The 13,879-nt window shown below is 37.9% G+C and overlaps 1 protein-coding gene and 1 long non-coding RNA gene across 3 annotated transcripts in view; one reads left to right on the forward strand and one right to left on the reverse strand.

The window, feature by feature from the left end:
• The window catches only part of LOC136848075 (uncharacterized), a 129,640-nt gene that overhangs the window by 70,351 nt on the left and 45,410 nt on the right, over nucleotides 1-13,879 (forward strand). The window lies entirely within an intron of this gene.
• Nucleotides 7,368-13,879, reverse strand: part of LOC136848071 (C2 domain-containing protein 5) — a 201,875-nt gene continuing 195,363 nt past the window's right edge. For both annotated transcript variants that reach the window (XM_067120245.1, XM_067120244.1), the window contains 2 exons: nucleotides 12,080-12,226; nucleotides 7,368-9,759 (listed from right to left, as the gene is read on the reverse strand). In XM_067120245.1, the coding sequence (XP_066976346.1) occupies nucleotides 9,670-9,759; nucleotides 12,080-12,226 (237 nt within the window). In that variant the 3' untranslated portion in view covers nucleotides 7,368-9,669. The remainder of the gene's footprint in view (nucleotides 9,760-12,079; nucleotides 12,227-13,879) is intronic.

Consider the following 13,879-nt stretch of genomic DNA (forward strand, 5'->3'; position numbering starts at 1 on the left):
ATGTGCCGGGTTTACCAGGACATACTGAGGTGGAGGATGGGAGGAAGAAATCAAGGTTGACTTTGTAAAGGAACCTGGACCAAGGACTGAGCTGGAAGACGTTTGAAGTGTTTAAATTTCTTACTGGACTTGGTGGGAGGGCTGGCAAGATCAGACTATTTTCTTTTATAGGGCAGGCCCCAACGGGAACGGAGGCTTTGATTGACCTAAGCTGCCTCAGATAAGACTGCATCAACTTCTTCTTGTGGAAAAGATTAGCACCCCAGATCGAACTCTTAGAAGCTTATTAGGTTCATGCCCCGAACTGTGGCTGCTGAAAGATGTGTTTTCCGGCAGGCCAGTCGGGCAGTCATAAAACAGATCTTGTTGAAAACTCGCCAAGAGAGATTTCACGTCAAGACCTGGAATAATGGATCTTCTCTAAACCAACCAAAGTTGCTTCCTTAAAGCCAAAGAGTTCAAAGACCTGGCGAGCCTTTCCTTAAAAATCAGCCTCTGTTTTCAAGAGCGACTCCGGATCTTAGGGAGCTGCTCACTGAACAGATCAGAGGCGCAGTCTGGGTCAAGCCGAGTCACCGTAAGCGTATTAGGGCTCCCTTCCAGAAATTCGGTGCCTCCGGGAAAGACGAGCGATGTAGGGTCCGTCTCACGGAGATGAGGAAGGGGTTTTACCTGGTCAAGCCTGGCTAGTCAGGGAGGCCACTTTGAGCGCAAAGGAAGAAGGAGAACATCACTGAGAGAACATAGTGAACACTCCCTTAGCTGGTGTGAGCTTAGTGTTCTCCGCTTGCCACTCCGTGAAGGGTCCTCATCAAAGACGACTGGGCATCCCTAGGATAGATGACCGTCTCTCTTAGGGACTTTATCAGACCTGTTCCAAACCTCTCCTTCAGCCTGGCAAAACCAGTGTAGGGAGATGTCAGGTCCGGAGGATAGAACTCTAATATCTCTTCCACTCTCCTCATTATAAACCCTCTATGGTAAGAGTACCTTCGTTTTGGGGCCTGCATAAAGGGCGTGGGACGCCACGTTCCCTAGATCAAGGGAGGGAGAGTGGAAGGGTCAGGAACAGAATGCCTAGAACGTTGTTGAGATTCCACCTTCTTCTTGAAGAGAATGAAAAGAAGAAGCAAGACCAGACAGCTTACTGTCAATTTTACGTCGATCTTCTCAAATCTCGTTTATTCTTTTCCAGGAACTGTTCAAAGAACTGAAGTGTATCCAAAGAAGGAGGAGGGGAACTACCTGACGTGATTGAGGCTCCGCCTGGGACCCGAAGGGGAGGCTGTACTCGTCGACGAACGGGGCTCGTTGTCCGTGCCGCGCCGGAGGACCCCATATCGTTTGCCGGAGTAGGTAAGGTTTTCTTTTTAAAGGACTTCACCTTTCTTCTAGACCCAGACGTGCCCTGAAAGGTATGAAGATTTAGAGAAGCCTTTAAAAATTCAACAGAGGAAGAAGGAGAGTTAAACAGTGAAGAACCTGCCTCACTTACCCCCTTACCTGCCTGATGCTCTGGGATAATGCTCGGAGACTCAAGGCGAGATCGAGTTCGCCTACGCGTCTTCGGGCGCCGCGCTCAAAGCTGAACCGTCTGGCGAGGCTGGGTCAACTCCGAATCCCGGCAATCAACGGAGCAGCAACCTCGTCGGTGACAGAAGCTGTGATCCAAGCGCCGGGAAAAGGACATTACAAATGTCGCCGGTATGTATGTAGGGATTGCCAGCTCCTACGTTGCCGCTAACCCCAGACTTTAAGGGCCTGAATCAAGAATCACGAGACTTACGGTCAGCCTGCGGAAGAAAACATTATTGTGGTCTTACACGGCAGGCGGAGGGAATCGATAAAAATGTAAACATTATAGTTGGCTAAGAAGGAAAGATGCATGATCACCTACCATCATCATCGATAGCCTGCTCGTAAAGAGGCGTGCAAACATCACATCCGTCAGGTGCCAAACAATAAGATCCCCTACGTGGACCGCACATCCGGAGTGAGACCGACAAACTTCGTGGCGCTGGCCTGATGGAGGGCTGCGGAGCACCCTTCTTCTTGGCAGCGTACCACCTGTAAATATATGAGATTATGGTACACTGTGTAAGGTGCGGAGTAGTGTGCGATAAACACAGTATGAAACCAAGCCGTGAAACCAGCCGGAATGATCCGGGAGGTAACCTGGTAAAAACTCATACAAGCAAAAATAATAATAATAATAATAATAAATAAAGCAAATAAATTTATGGAACTAGCCGGAGTAACATGCCTTAAAGTAAGTGACGGATACAAATAAATGAAATGGGAAGGTTAAACTGTCCGAGAAAGCGTATTCTCGGCAACTAAAAATAATATGAAACTAGCGATAACGGAGACCATAAACGCGCTAGAACCGCGGAGCGGTAAGCAAGCGAATGCGCTCGATAGAAGACAGTAGTTAGCTAAGGTCAGGGGAACGTCAAGAGCCCGACACGAAGACAGTCAGGGCGGAAAGCTCTAACTGGCAACGAAGAAGGATATGAACCGGTGTCGCTAAATTAAACGACACGCCGGAGAAGGCGTATGAAGGGGAGGAATGGAACCCTGAGGAAGAACCGAAAGGAACGACCAGAGAGTGGAATGCACAATCCGGCGTTCGTGTCCTCCCGCCCTGCACGCTGACTGAGTCGTTACCCAGTAAACGCGAGAGAAGCAGGAGAGGAACAGGGACAACTTCCTCCAAGGGGAACAGGGAGATAAACATGGCCAAAGATGGTGGACAGGAGAGGGGAAGCTCTCCCGGCCACTAACAGTCCCGGAGGGAGAGTACAAAAGGTAAAGTCACGGACCGCATCAAAGAGAGGCCAAACAATGCAGAGGAAGGGGCACAGGCTATAGGCTAGGTTAGAAAGGATGGGTCGACATAACAAAAACTAGAACTAACCTTAAGTAAATACCAAACTAGGTAGGCTACATGAAGCCCCTCGCTCCCAGCTTAACCAAGAGGCTCATTAGCCTCTAGAAACAGGGAGAGGGAAGCAACATGAGGTCCTCGCTATTCCAGCTTAACGAGAGGCTTATTAGCCTACGCATAAAGCCGAAACAGGGATGGGAACATAAAGAAGACCCTGGTAAAACTTAAGGAAAGCGCCGCATGGAAAAAACGAACACAAAACCTTAGAAGGGCATGTGAACGGAGAGAATGAATACCATCCCCCTTTTTTTATGGAAAAAAAGGGGGCAACAGCCTAACGCCCAAAAAGGAAAACCAAAGCTAACACCAACCCATAAAGAAAATTATCAATACAAAACAAGAGGAGGACCATACCCAACACGATGTGGACGTGAAGGGAAATGGCCACCTCGAAAACAAAAGAAACATCCATGATAATCATCAAATATCAAATGCATCCGAACACTGGGTTAAAGGAAACAAAAAAACTTAAAAGTACAAACGTAAATAAAATTCCCAGAAGCTACGAGAAGGAAGGGCAAAATAAGGCATGTAAATGAATTGATAAAGCGAATAGGCTCGAGGGGAAGCCCGCGCTAAAACACTAATATCAACTCAAGCAAAGGGAACAAACGTTAGTCAATCAAAATCACTAATTAGACCTCATGAAAAGGAAAATGCTCCTAAACACGAAGAGGAACCGTGAAAAGATTGAAAAACAGGGCGACCCAAGATCACGAACCGCATGCATGGAGGTCACGTGAGGCCGTGAGAGGAGATCGAGAGGGTGTTATAAATCCCTTTAATTATTAAACTAAAGGGAAATAAGGAGCCTCAATCGCCTCAACTAAAAATGAAAAATATTGTACTCAACTTAGGTGATGAAAGACCTTGTGAGGAAGCCATAATGGCAAAAACATCACAAGATTAAAAGCACAACGAAAACGTGTGAACGATGGTGCTTGCTGAAATGGAATGAAAAAGCGGTGTTTTGTGTGCTGTCCACGGGTGGTGCATGGGTTTGTAACGGCACCTCCCTGTGGGACTTTGACCTTGGGATCTCTATAGGATAAGGTTCAGTGTTTTTGTAGTTCACCCTTTTCCATACACGACTCCATCTGATGGAGCTCGCTCTGGGGGTAGTAACTCAGCATTTCATTTAGCTTTCTCTGGTATCTAGCAACGGAATTACCTAGAAATAAGTGCTGAATGGACTTTTTCATCGGCTGACACGGGACCCGATCCAGAAATATATATATATATTATATATATATATATATGTATATATATGTATATATAAGTAGTACCGCGGACTTCGAACTTAATCTGTTCCTGAAGGCTGGTCGAAATGTGATTTGTTCAAAATATGAAGCAAATTTCCCCATAAGAAATAAAGGGAATCAGGATAATTTGTTCCAGCCCACCAAAAAAGTCCCCCTTTTAAAATTTGTCTCTTATTAATGTGTTCAACAGTTAAATTAAGAGTGTAAAGTAACAAAATGGTATGTTATATGAAGTAAAATTTTCAAAAAAATTTAGTGAAAATACAGCATGGCGGCTGGAATTGAGGGAGGAGAGATGGGATCCCCTTGAAGAAACCAAAATGGTTGCAGTACACAAAGGTTGATAACAAAATCAATTTTACTCACATTTTGCAAGGACAATCAAAGGAACCGATGGCATGTGTTTCCGATTGTGTGTCTGTGTGTGTGTGTATGAGAGAGTGAGAATAATCAGCATCCAGCAGTTGTGAAAACAATCCCTTATGCGTGCATGATTATTGATGTGTTTTTTGCACCTAGATCTTGAATGCAAGAAGATTAATTATGCCACAACAGATCAACTTACTGTTGGCAAATGGCAGAATTTAAAATTATAATCCAATAAACATGAGGATTTTGCAAACAAATAAGTTGGCAAATGGCAGAATTTAAAATCATAATCCAATAAACATGAGGATTTTGCAAACAAATAAGTAAAGAATGCAAGTAAGAAAAGGAAAGAGAGATCAAATAACTTTTCACATGGAAGTCGTTTATACAAACAATCCAAGTGTGTTTCAAGATGTGGGAATGAGTTACTTTTAGTATTAAAAAACTGTGTAAAGCAAGAATCACTCGATAGGTATTGTACCGTAACAAAAAGAAGTGATTTGGGCAAATTGACTGTAAGTGAAAGAAACCGGTGAAATGTAGCAAAAGAGAAAAATCATCCAAGCCTGGGAAGTCAGTGGGAAGTGGACCCCCATCTCCCACCCAATAACCCACCACCATCCCATCCCTCTCCTCTTTATCGTCTCACTCAGTGCTCCAAACACTCGTCTTTCGATTTTTTATTGTTACTGTATTGCATTTGTTTTTATATTGTATCATTATGTTAAATTTATTGTGAATATCTCTTCTTTTATTTTTATTATGTGAATTGTTACTGCTTTTACATATATACATTATTGTTTGTACTGAATCTTCTCCTCTCCTCAACAGTATAAATGCTCCCTCCATCTATCTCAAGTCAGCTGTGTCTCACTGTGGTGACATATGATTTTGTTCATCTTTTATGTTTAATTTTACTGTTAAATTCTTTATTCTTTTATTTATTTTGTTGAATATGATTACCATTAAACTATATATTGTGCTTGTGCTTTATGTACATACCTGTAAAGGAAAACACATGTTAATACAGTTTTTCTCGTATGACATGGTAAGAGTACAAGTATAAACAAGACAATCGGTCTGGTCGAAGTAAGAGTATTTGTTTGACAAACAACACAAAATTTCTTCGAAAATTTCGGTTGAAAAACAAAGTGTTTGACATAAACGTTCGACAAATGAGGTACCACTGTATATACATCTAATAAAAGGAGCCCATAAAAATGCCAAATTGTAGAAGGTTAATGCTGTATTTCAGAGACCAACTGTTGGTCTCTGCAATGTAGCATTAACTTTCTACATTTTGGTGTTTTTATGGGATCCTTTTATTAGCTGGAATTCTGTTGTAACAGAAAATATTTCACTATATATATAATATATAATACATATATATATATATATATATGTACACATACACGCACGTACATACAGGCAGTCCCAGGTTAACGGGGGGGTTCTGTTCCTGGCCAAGCACCGTTAACTGAATAACCAAAAATCGCTGGTAATAGCACTGATAAACTGCCTAACTGCACCGTTAGCAGATTATTGGCGCTGATACCAGTGCTGAAAATCCGATTAACAACATTGCTACTCAAGTGCTCAACGAAATGGCGTTAACCAATGCCATAGTAAGCAGGACTGCCTGTATATATATATATATATATATATATATATATATATATATATATATATGTGTGTGTGTGTGTGTGTGTGTGTGTGTTTGGTTATATCGGTGCCTCTGTTAGGTATGTATCGGGACCAATACGCGATTATTGGCGCCAATAAGCGGAAATTGTCAAATTTTACGTGAAAAAATCGCGATTTTATCGCCGCTAGACAAGCTCAGAAAAACTGGTGTACTGATAACCGGGGACTGCCTGTAATTATGGTAATAAATGGTGTTTACGATCTCATAAGTGCTGATAAACTGTTTACCAGTGACGAAAATTGCTTACTGACACCAATAAACCACTTACCGGCATCAAAAATCCGGTTAACAACCTCGTTAGCCAGGCGCTGTAAAACCGAAACACTGTTAACCAATGCTGCCAAGAAGTGGGGACTGCCTGTATATGTGTATGTGTGTGTGTGTTTGTATGTATATATATATATATATATATATATATTATATATGTACATATATATGTATACATATATATATACATATACATATATATATATATATATATATATATATATATATATATATTATTTATATATATATATATATATATATATATATATATATATATATATATATCCTCATAATGTACTGGGCCAAAGAAATGCAGGCTGCAGATGTAATTTTTAATGACTCATAAATCGTAGAACATATAACATGTTCCATTCGTTCAGAATTTTAGTCTTTTTATTGTACAAAAATGTATTGATATTTTTAATCAAGTGTGCGCAATGAATGTTAATATTTAATAACCACTGCAAATTTAAAGCCATTAAAATTGGCTTGTAAATAGTTAGAACAAGAAATGCTGTAAATATCTGATATAGAATAATTCATAAAGGTAACATGTATATGTATTTGCATTACTTGTTGCTATGCCCGTTTTGGTAATTTGTTAAAATATATTTATGAAACTGATAAAAATTAAGTTAAGGTATAAGAGGGGAATCATCTGGGAATATACTCTGCAAAAATCTATATATGCAGGAGTACAATGCATTGCATTCTGCTCTTTCTAAAACTCCAGGTCCATCCCTCTTGACACCTTCTAGCAGTGCCCTCTCTATTAACCATGAACAGGTTTAATAAACTGGAGGAAATAAAAAATATATAATAAATAAATTTCTAATTAAATAACTGTAAAAAAAAGTTGCTTTGACAATGGGTAGAATCAGTTCTTTTTTCACACCATGTATCCCAACCTTAACTGTTTATGCAATATTCAGTATATTCACAAAGAAAATATCGGGTCTTAATGTAAACATTTCCACCAATATCCAGTACACAATGTCAACATCTATGTTACAAATCAATCAGTGTCCCTTACAGTACATGATTAACTGTACATAGAAAACATAAATACTGCAATTTATTGCATGTCTTTAAATATGTCTTTCTAATGTTGCTCAACTTCTTTTTCATGCTGCAGAAAACAAGTGAATATCTTCACAGAGTGCTTTCCAGGTAATAAAAGGTGTCATCTTCACGAGATGGATGTCTAAAATACATTCATTACAAAATTAGTCAAAAACAATCATAAATATAAATACTATACCATATATTCTTATTTACATTAAGTTCATTTTCATTTAGTACATTTTGCCCCAACTTCAAGTAGAGCTAAAGTCTCCAAAACTTAAAACCACTGTGAGCAAGAGGGGCCCTTTAGGAACAAATTCTTCACAGAAGAACAGATTAAAATTCTTGGGCTATACTGTACTTTACTGTAAAGCATGAAGTTGTCTTATTCTATAGGAATTATTATGCATTCATCCCCAAAGTAAATTACAGCAAAACATCTTCAAAAGACATCTTTCCAATATCAGTCATTTCCCATTTAGTCCCATGAATTAACAAAAACATATTTTCTTCAACAAAAGATGTAACCAGGGTTCACTATTTAAGCCAACTAAAAATAATAAACTGCAAAAAGGTATAACATAGATAACAGATATTAAAATACATTTTAAAAAGTAACGTAACTTTCTAATAGTAAAGTTACATAAATGTTTCATAATAAAATAGAGTATATTATCACAATCAAATGTTAATTTGTTGAAGAATGACTATGATTCATAGCCTAATATGAAAAAATCTAAGGCATAAATATTAAGGGTTACCATTATGTACCTATCTACATTACAGGTAGTCCCAGCAAACCATGCTCAGTACACAAATTTTGTTAAACATTTGTAGTATCAGATTTTTTTTTTAAATACACAAATTCAAACTAGGATTTGATGTGCAGAGGGGGTGATTTCTCAAGGCTTGTTTATTTGGTCATTTATTCTCTTATCCTTATTCACCTCAAGTGAAGAACTTGAGTGTATACCCAGTATGCCCATGTGTTAGGAATGGGAGCCAATATCCTGGGAATGGTAACTGATTTCTATCTAAGTGCTGTCCAATTCAATCATAACAGCTTGTAAAAGGGAGAACTTGAGTGTATACCCAGTATGCCCATGTGTTAGGAATGGGAGCCAATATCCTGGGAATGGTAACTGATTTCTATCTAAGTGCTGTCCAATTCAATCATAACAGCTTGTAAAAGGGATATGTTAGGGCTCCTGATGTTATTATAGTAAGACCAAGTATCTTTTCTGGACTGAAAGGGCTGGTGTGAGAAAAAGATTGGAGCAAGAAAAATAGGTCTACAAAGGTGTTGATCTGAAAAAAATTACTACTTTACTAATGAATGCACTTTTGTGCCAAGAAAGCAGATGGTATACATTAATGTTTGTGAATATGAATGTTTAAAGAATGATTAAAGAATGTTTTTGTGATAGTTAATAAACTGTGAAGCCTATACATGTTACCAAAGATAGTAACTTGGACATTTCTGGGAACCAGAGAGGGTATGAGCTGTATCATTTTAGTCTGAGGAACTGCCTGTACTGAAAGAAAAGGAACTGGCAAACAGATCTGAAAATTATATAAATACAAGGACATGCACCCTAATTTACAGCAGTCTTTTATATCAATCATACTAACATAAGTCAAAGAAGGGATGATATCTACAGTATTATCAAATGTTTTCAAATATACAAATTTTATCAAAGGTGCATGATGGATTACTTTTGTTGAGGCATGAACTCCCTTTGCTAATCACGAACTCCCTTTGCTAATCAAGGAATACTATTCTGGCAAGGCAAAATGATACTCTCTTGATGAGCAAAGGCATTTGTAAATACCACTAGACTTGCTTATATGAAATGGACGAAAGCAAACCCACCCATGAGAGTAATGTTATCCTTAAATATCCTTAAACCATAAGAGCAAAATAAAGTTAGTTAGTATGTAAAATTAAATGTCATGAAAACTACATCAGATAAGAATATGAGGGATGAAAGACATGCTAACTCTTCAACCATAATACAAATTTTGTACATCTGATGTTTACTGGGTTACATGAACTACTCTTCAGCAGTGCCATCATGCAAGGCTGAGCCAACATTGTATATCACTTGTACAACATCACCACCTACATTGATTAGGCACTGGCCCTGGAAGGAAAAAATAGTCATGAAACATGGCACAGGAAAATTAATTACAAGTATATTATACAAATTGTAAATACATGGAACACTTAGCTAAGAAACAATTTCTTGGATTAAAAGTTAATTTTTTGGTAAGGCAATTAGATCCAGATCTGCTGCTTGGAGGTCTTTCCCACAAAACAAATCACCAATCAACATGAAAATCACCTACTTCTCATTCAAATAAGGTTGTGAATTAAGCATCATATGGCAATGACTGATGTCAACGACTATAGGAACCTTAATGACTGATCCATTTTTTCTCATTCCTAGCAAGGCAAAATTTTTTTGTCTATTATCATGAAATGATTACCGACCAGGGAATCTGACCTACAAAATGGGTGTTTGCAGTCAGTTTTTCTAACCACCTCCAAACTAAGAATAATCCAGCTAATTGGATAGAGACAGCTATATAGCTGCTGGACACTAACTGAACTTTGTTCCAAAACCTGTTTTTATAATAAGAGCCATAGATTTTCAACAGAACCCCATTAATCATGTGTCAGCATATTTCCATGGAAGAAATCCCAGTTGCACCTTCTTGTTTCAAACAAGAATGAAAAGGCTACTGTGCACATGTCCAGATGCTCTGATGATGGTGTGCATCATTCCCAATACCATTGTACAGCCAGAATCACATTATTTATTATTATTATTATTATTATTATTATTATTATTATTCAGAAAATAAACCCTATCCATATGAAACAAGCCCACAGGGGCCACTGACTTTAAATTCAAACTTCCAAAGAATATGGTGTTACATTACAAAAGAAGTAACAGACGGTAATGGGAAACACAGAAAGAAGAGATCAGTTATCAAAAAAGAAAAAATAAATTAACATATTAATAAATAAATTACTAAAAATTTAAGTAAATTAATAAAATACAAAAATTTTATTAGGGTATTACGCACTGCATCTCCGCTTGAACTTTTGTATTAGGGTAGTAAGCACTGCACATGTGCTTGAACTTCTGAAGTTCCAGTTGCACGACTATACTTTTGCATTACTGTTTACTGTACATGTATACTTTAGTTGCTGTGCTATCAGTACTATAAGGTAAACTGTACACTATGTGCAGTAAAGTACATAAGATTGGTTAATGATACAACTGTATACCATGTGCATTGTATATTACATTTGTGTGTGCGCTACCATCTAAATTCACATATGCATACACATCCATTACACATACAGTACACTACTATACCTCTGGATATTTTGTGTTTGAGGATAGCAACTTTAGACTTTCCTACGCTGACAAAGTTCCTATGACATATTTTGTTTAACATACATTTACAAAGAAGAAAAGTTGAATAATTCTTATTTCTTTGGATTCTGTACAGTTTTTTTAAATTGTATATTTTCATAGGCTAGCCAGTGTTATGGTAGGATTTTTGGGTAGACTTGTAGTAGCATAGCTTAGGTGAGCCTAATAACTATTAAATTTTTTTGTGCTAGTACAGTGTTGCCCCACCTTGGATGAGATAGTGTGAATTATCAAGGAGTTACTATTAATTATTTTGCTTTTATGAATACAGGGTATTTTCAAGTACAATTTATGTAAAACTATACCCTATCATATTAGCTGATAGTCAACTTGCATATAGGAAGCAGTTAGGTACCTGCGATGTTCTTTTACACTTTAGCTCTGCCATGCCACTCGATTTTGTTCCTACTATAGCGCTGACTGACTGGAACCTGAAACACTTTGTTTACAAAAATCACATGATTTATCAGGTTGGATCCTGGTTTTTTGTTCGAGCTCTGATGCAAAATTTACTAGAAATTTTGCGTCGAAACCCAATTATGTTGGGTTCTGATACGGTCAAGGACTGAGGTTCTAATGTACTTGATAAAACAGGAACAGTAATGGCTTGCATTACTTAAGGATGTTTTAATAATAAAATCAAGAAAAAATAAAATAACTAAGTCTAGGAATAGTTTGTTGTCAACAAGCAGACAGGAGAAATGAGGCTCTCAGCTACCTGTAACCCAGGATGCATGCATGGAGGCACCTGCGGAGCAGCTGTTCAGAATACTGGTCTTCTCGTCTTAGATTAGTAGTGGAATGTCTTGGCTTCATGAAGACAAAAATGTTGGATAATGTAAATGATGGGTTTGTGGGGATACAATTCACAACTATTAAACTGAAACATGAAAAACATCTTTACACCAACTTTATCAGTGTGTAGTCTGGACACTAATGCTGACAATACAGCACAGGTTAAAAATTACTGTGTAATGAAGAGTCAGAGAAGACAATAAAAAACAGTTTAACTAACCTGATTTTTGTAAGGGTAATGTAAAAGTACACATTCTGACATGAAGTATGAAATCATAGCATTGCCACCAAGTGCAGCCACATGAGCACGAACTAATGCTAAGACTTCAGTAACAAAGCTTCCCATAAATCCACTTAAACCACCGCTCTGTTCAAGAAGAAAATAAAAATATTAGTGAACCTGAAATAGGTTACAGTAGTACTACAGCATTTCCCTTAACCATTTCATCAACATCTGCAAAACTGGTGTAAAGCCATTAGCCAGCAGAAACAAATTGAATACTTTTGCTAGGGGAGTGGAGAGTAAAAAAAAAGCTTAAAGGTGCAATAATAGGGGAAACCTCACAGGTGCAATATAAAGCAATTGTTAGGAGAGGGTGGAAAGTAAGATGGAGGAAAGAGAATATGAACAGAGAATACAGTAAAAGGAATGAAAGGGGTTGCATCTAGGGACCAAAGGGATGCTTTAATGCCTACAGTGCATTGCATGTGGTGCACTCAAGATACTATCCCCTTATGGGGGCAGACTAGGAGTAATATATATCACTAATGCTCTTATTTTTCTTATTACTGGCAAGGAGAAGGTCCCCTACCACTCTTTATCACTTTCTTAAAATGTATGACCAAGTTGGTCTTTTCATATTACAGAAGGGAAACACTTATTAAATGCACAGCAATCATTTAAAATGGCCTTCTTCACTTCTCTGTCAGCTCCTCATTACCACAAATTTGGCAGTTTTGTGCCAATAAGAAATGTGTAAAAGCCACTGAGCTTCCTGGCTTAGAAGGTGAAGATAATAAAAAAACATTCCAAGAATCAAATGCACTCACAGGATCATAGGATAAAAAGCATTTTCCCTTGCTATTCAAAATAAATTTCAAAGTCTTAACTAGGTAACTTAGCTGTATATGGAGACTTTTGCATTACTTGTAACATATTTATTCAATAATTCAAGACTTTTGCATTACATGTAACATATTTATTCAATAATTCAAGACTTTTGCATTACATGTAACATATTTATTCAATAATTCAAGACTTTTGCATTACATGTAACATATTTATTCAATAATTCAAGAAAATAAAGCTAACTTTGACTAACAAATAAATACTTTAAAATACTCCTAACAAAAATTCAAGAGATAATCTCACAAGACAAAATCTTATAAAGAAAATATTACATGAACATGTTTCCTTTGTTATGAAATCCTGTTGAAAACAGGATGTAATATTTATTTTTGATATTGTAGCTGCTGTTCGTCCTCAAAAGAGTTACATTCTCTTGGTCCCCTCAGGGCTCCATAAGACAGACCAACCAATTACAAAGAATTCTCTTATAGTTGTTCTCGGCCAGAATAGCGCTTGTTGGCACAGTGATAGAATATAAAGGACTCAGGACAGGAGGTCTCTATCTCCTGTCCTACAACAATTACCTAGGCTCTATTTTTATTTGCACAGCTCTGACAACAACATAAGCCGGTGCCATTTACACTCTGGTTTGTCCAAGAGTTCCCTAGTCCCCAGGATGTGCCCCGGAAATTGTTTGATTAGGCTTTTTTTTTTTTTTTTTCACCAACTTTGCTGGAGTCAAGCTAAGTACAGGCAGTACCCAGTTGTTGGCGGGGGTTCCGTTCTGACGGCACAACGATAAGCAAAAATCACCGATAACCAAAAATCAGCACTTTTCAGCGATTTTCAGTTATCGGCACCCTCTTAGGTAGGTATTTATCAGTGCCAATAAGCTGAATTCTGCGCATATCAGTGCTGGAAATCCCCGATTTTCGTCGCCAAACAAGTTCC

The sequence above is a fragment of the Macrobrachium rosenbergii genome, chromosome 18, assembly GCF_040412425.1.
Source record: "Macrobrachium rosenbergii isolate ZJJX-2024 chromosome 18, ASM4041242v1, whole genome shotgun sequence".
NCBI lineage: Eukaryota > Metazoa > Arthropoda > Malacostraca > Decapoda > Palaemonidae > Macrobrachium > Macrobrachium rosenbergii.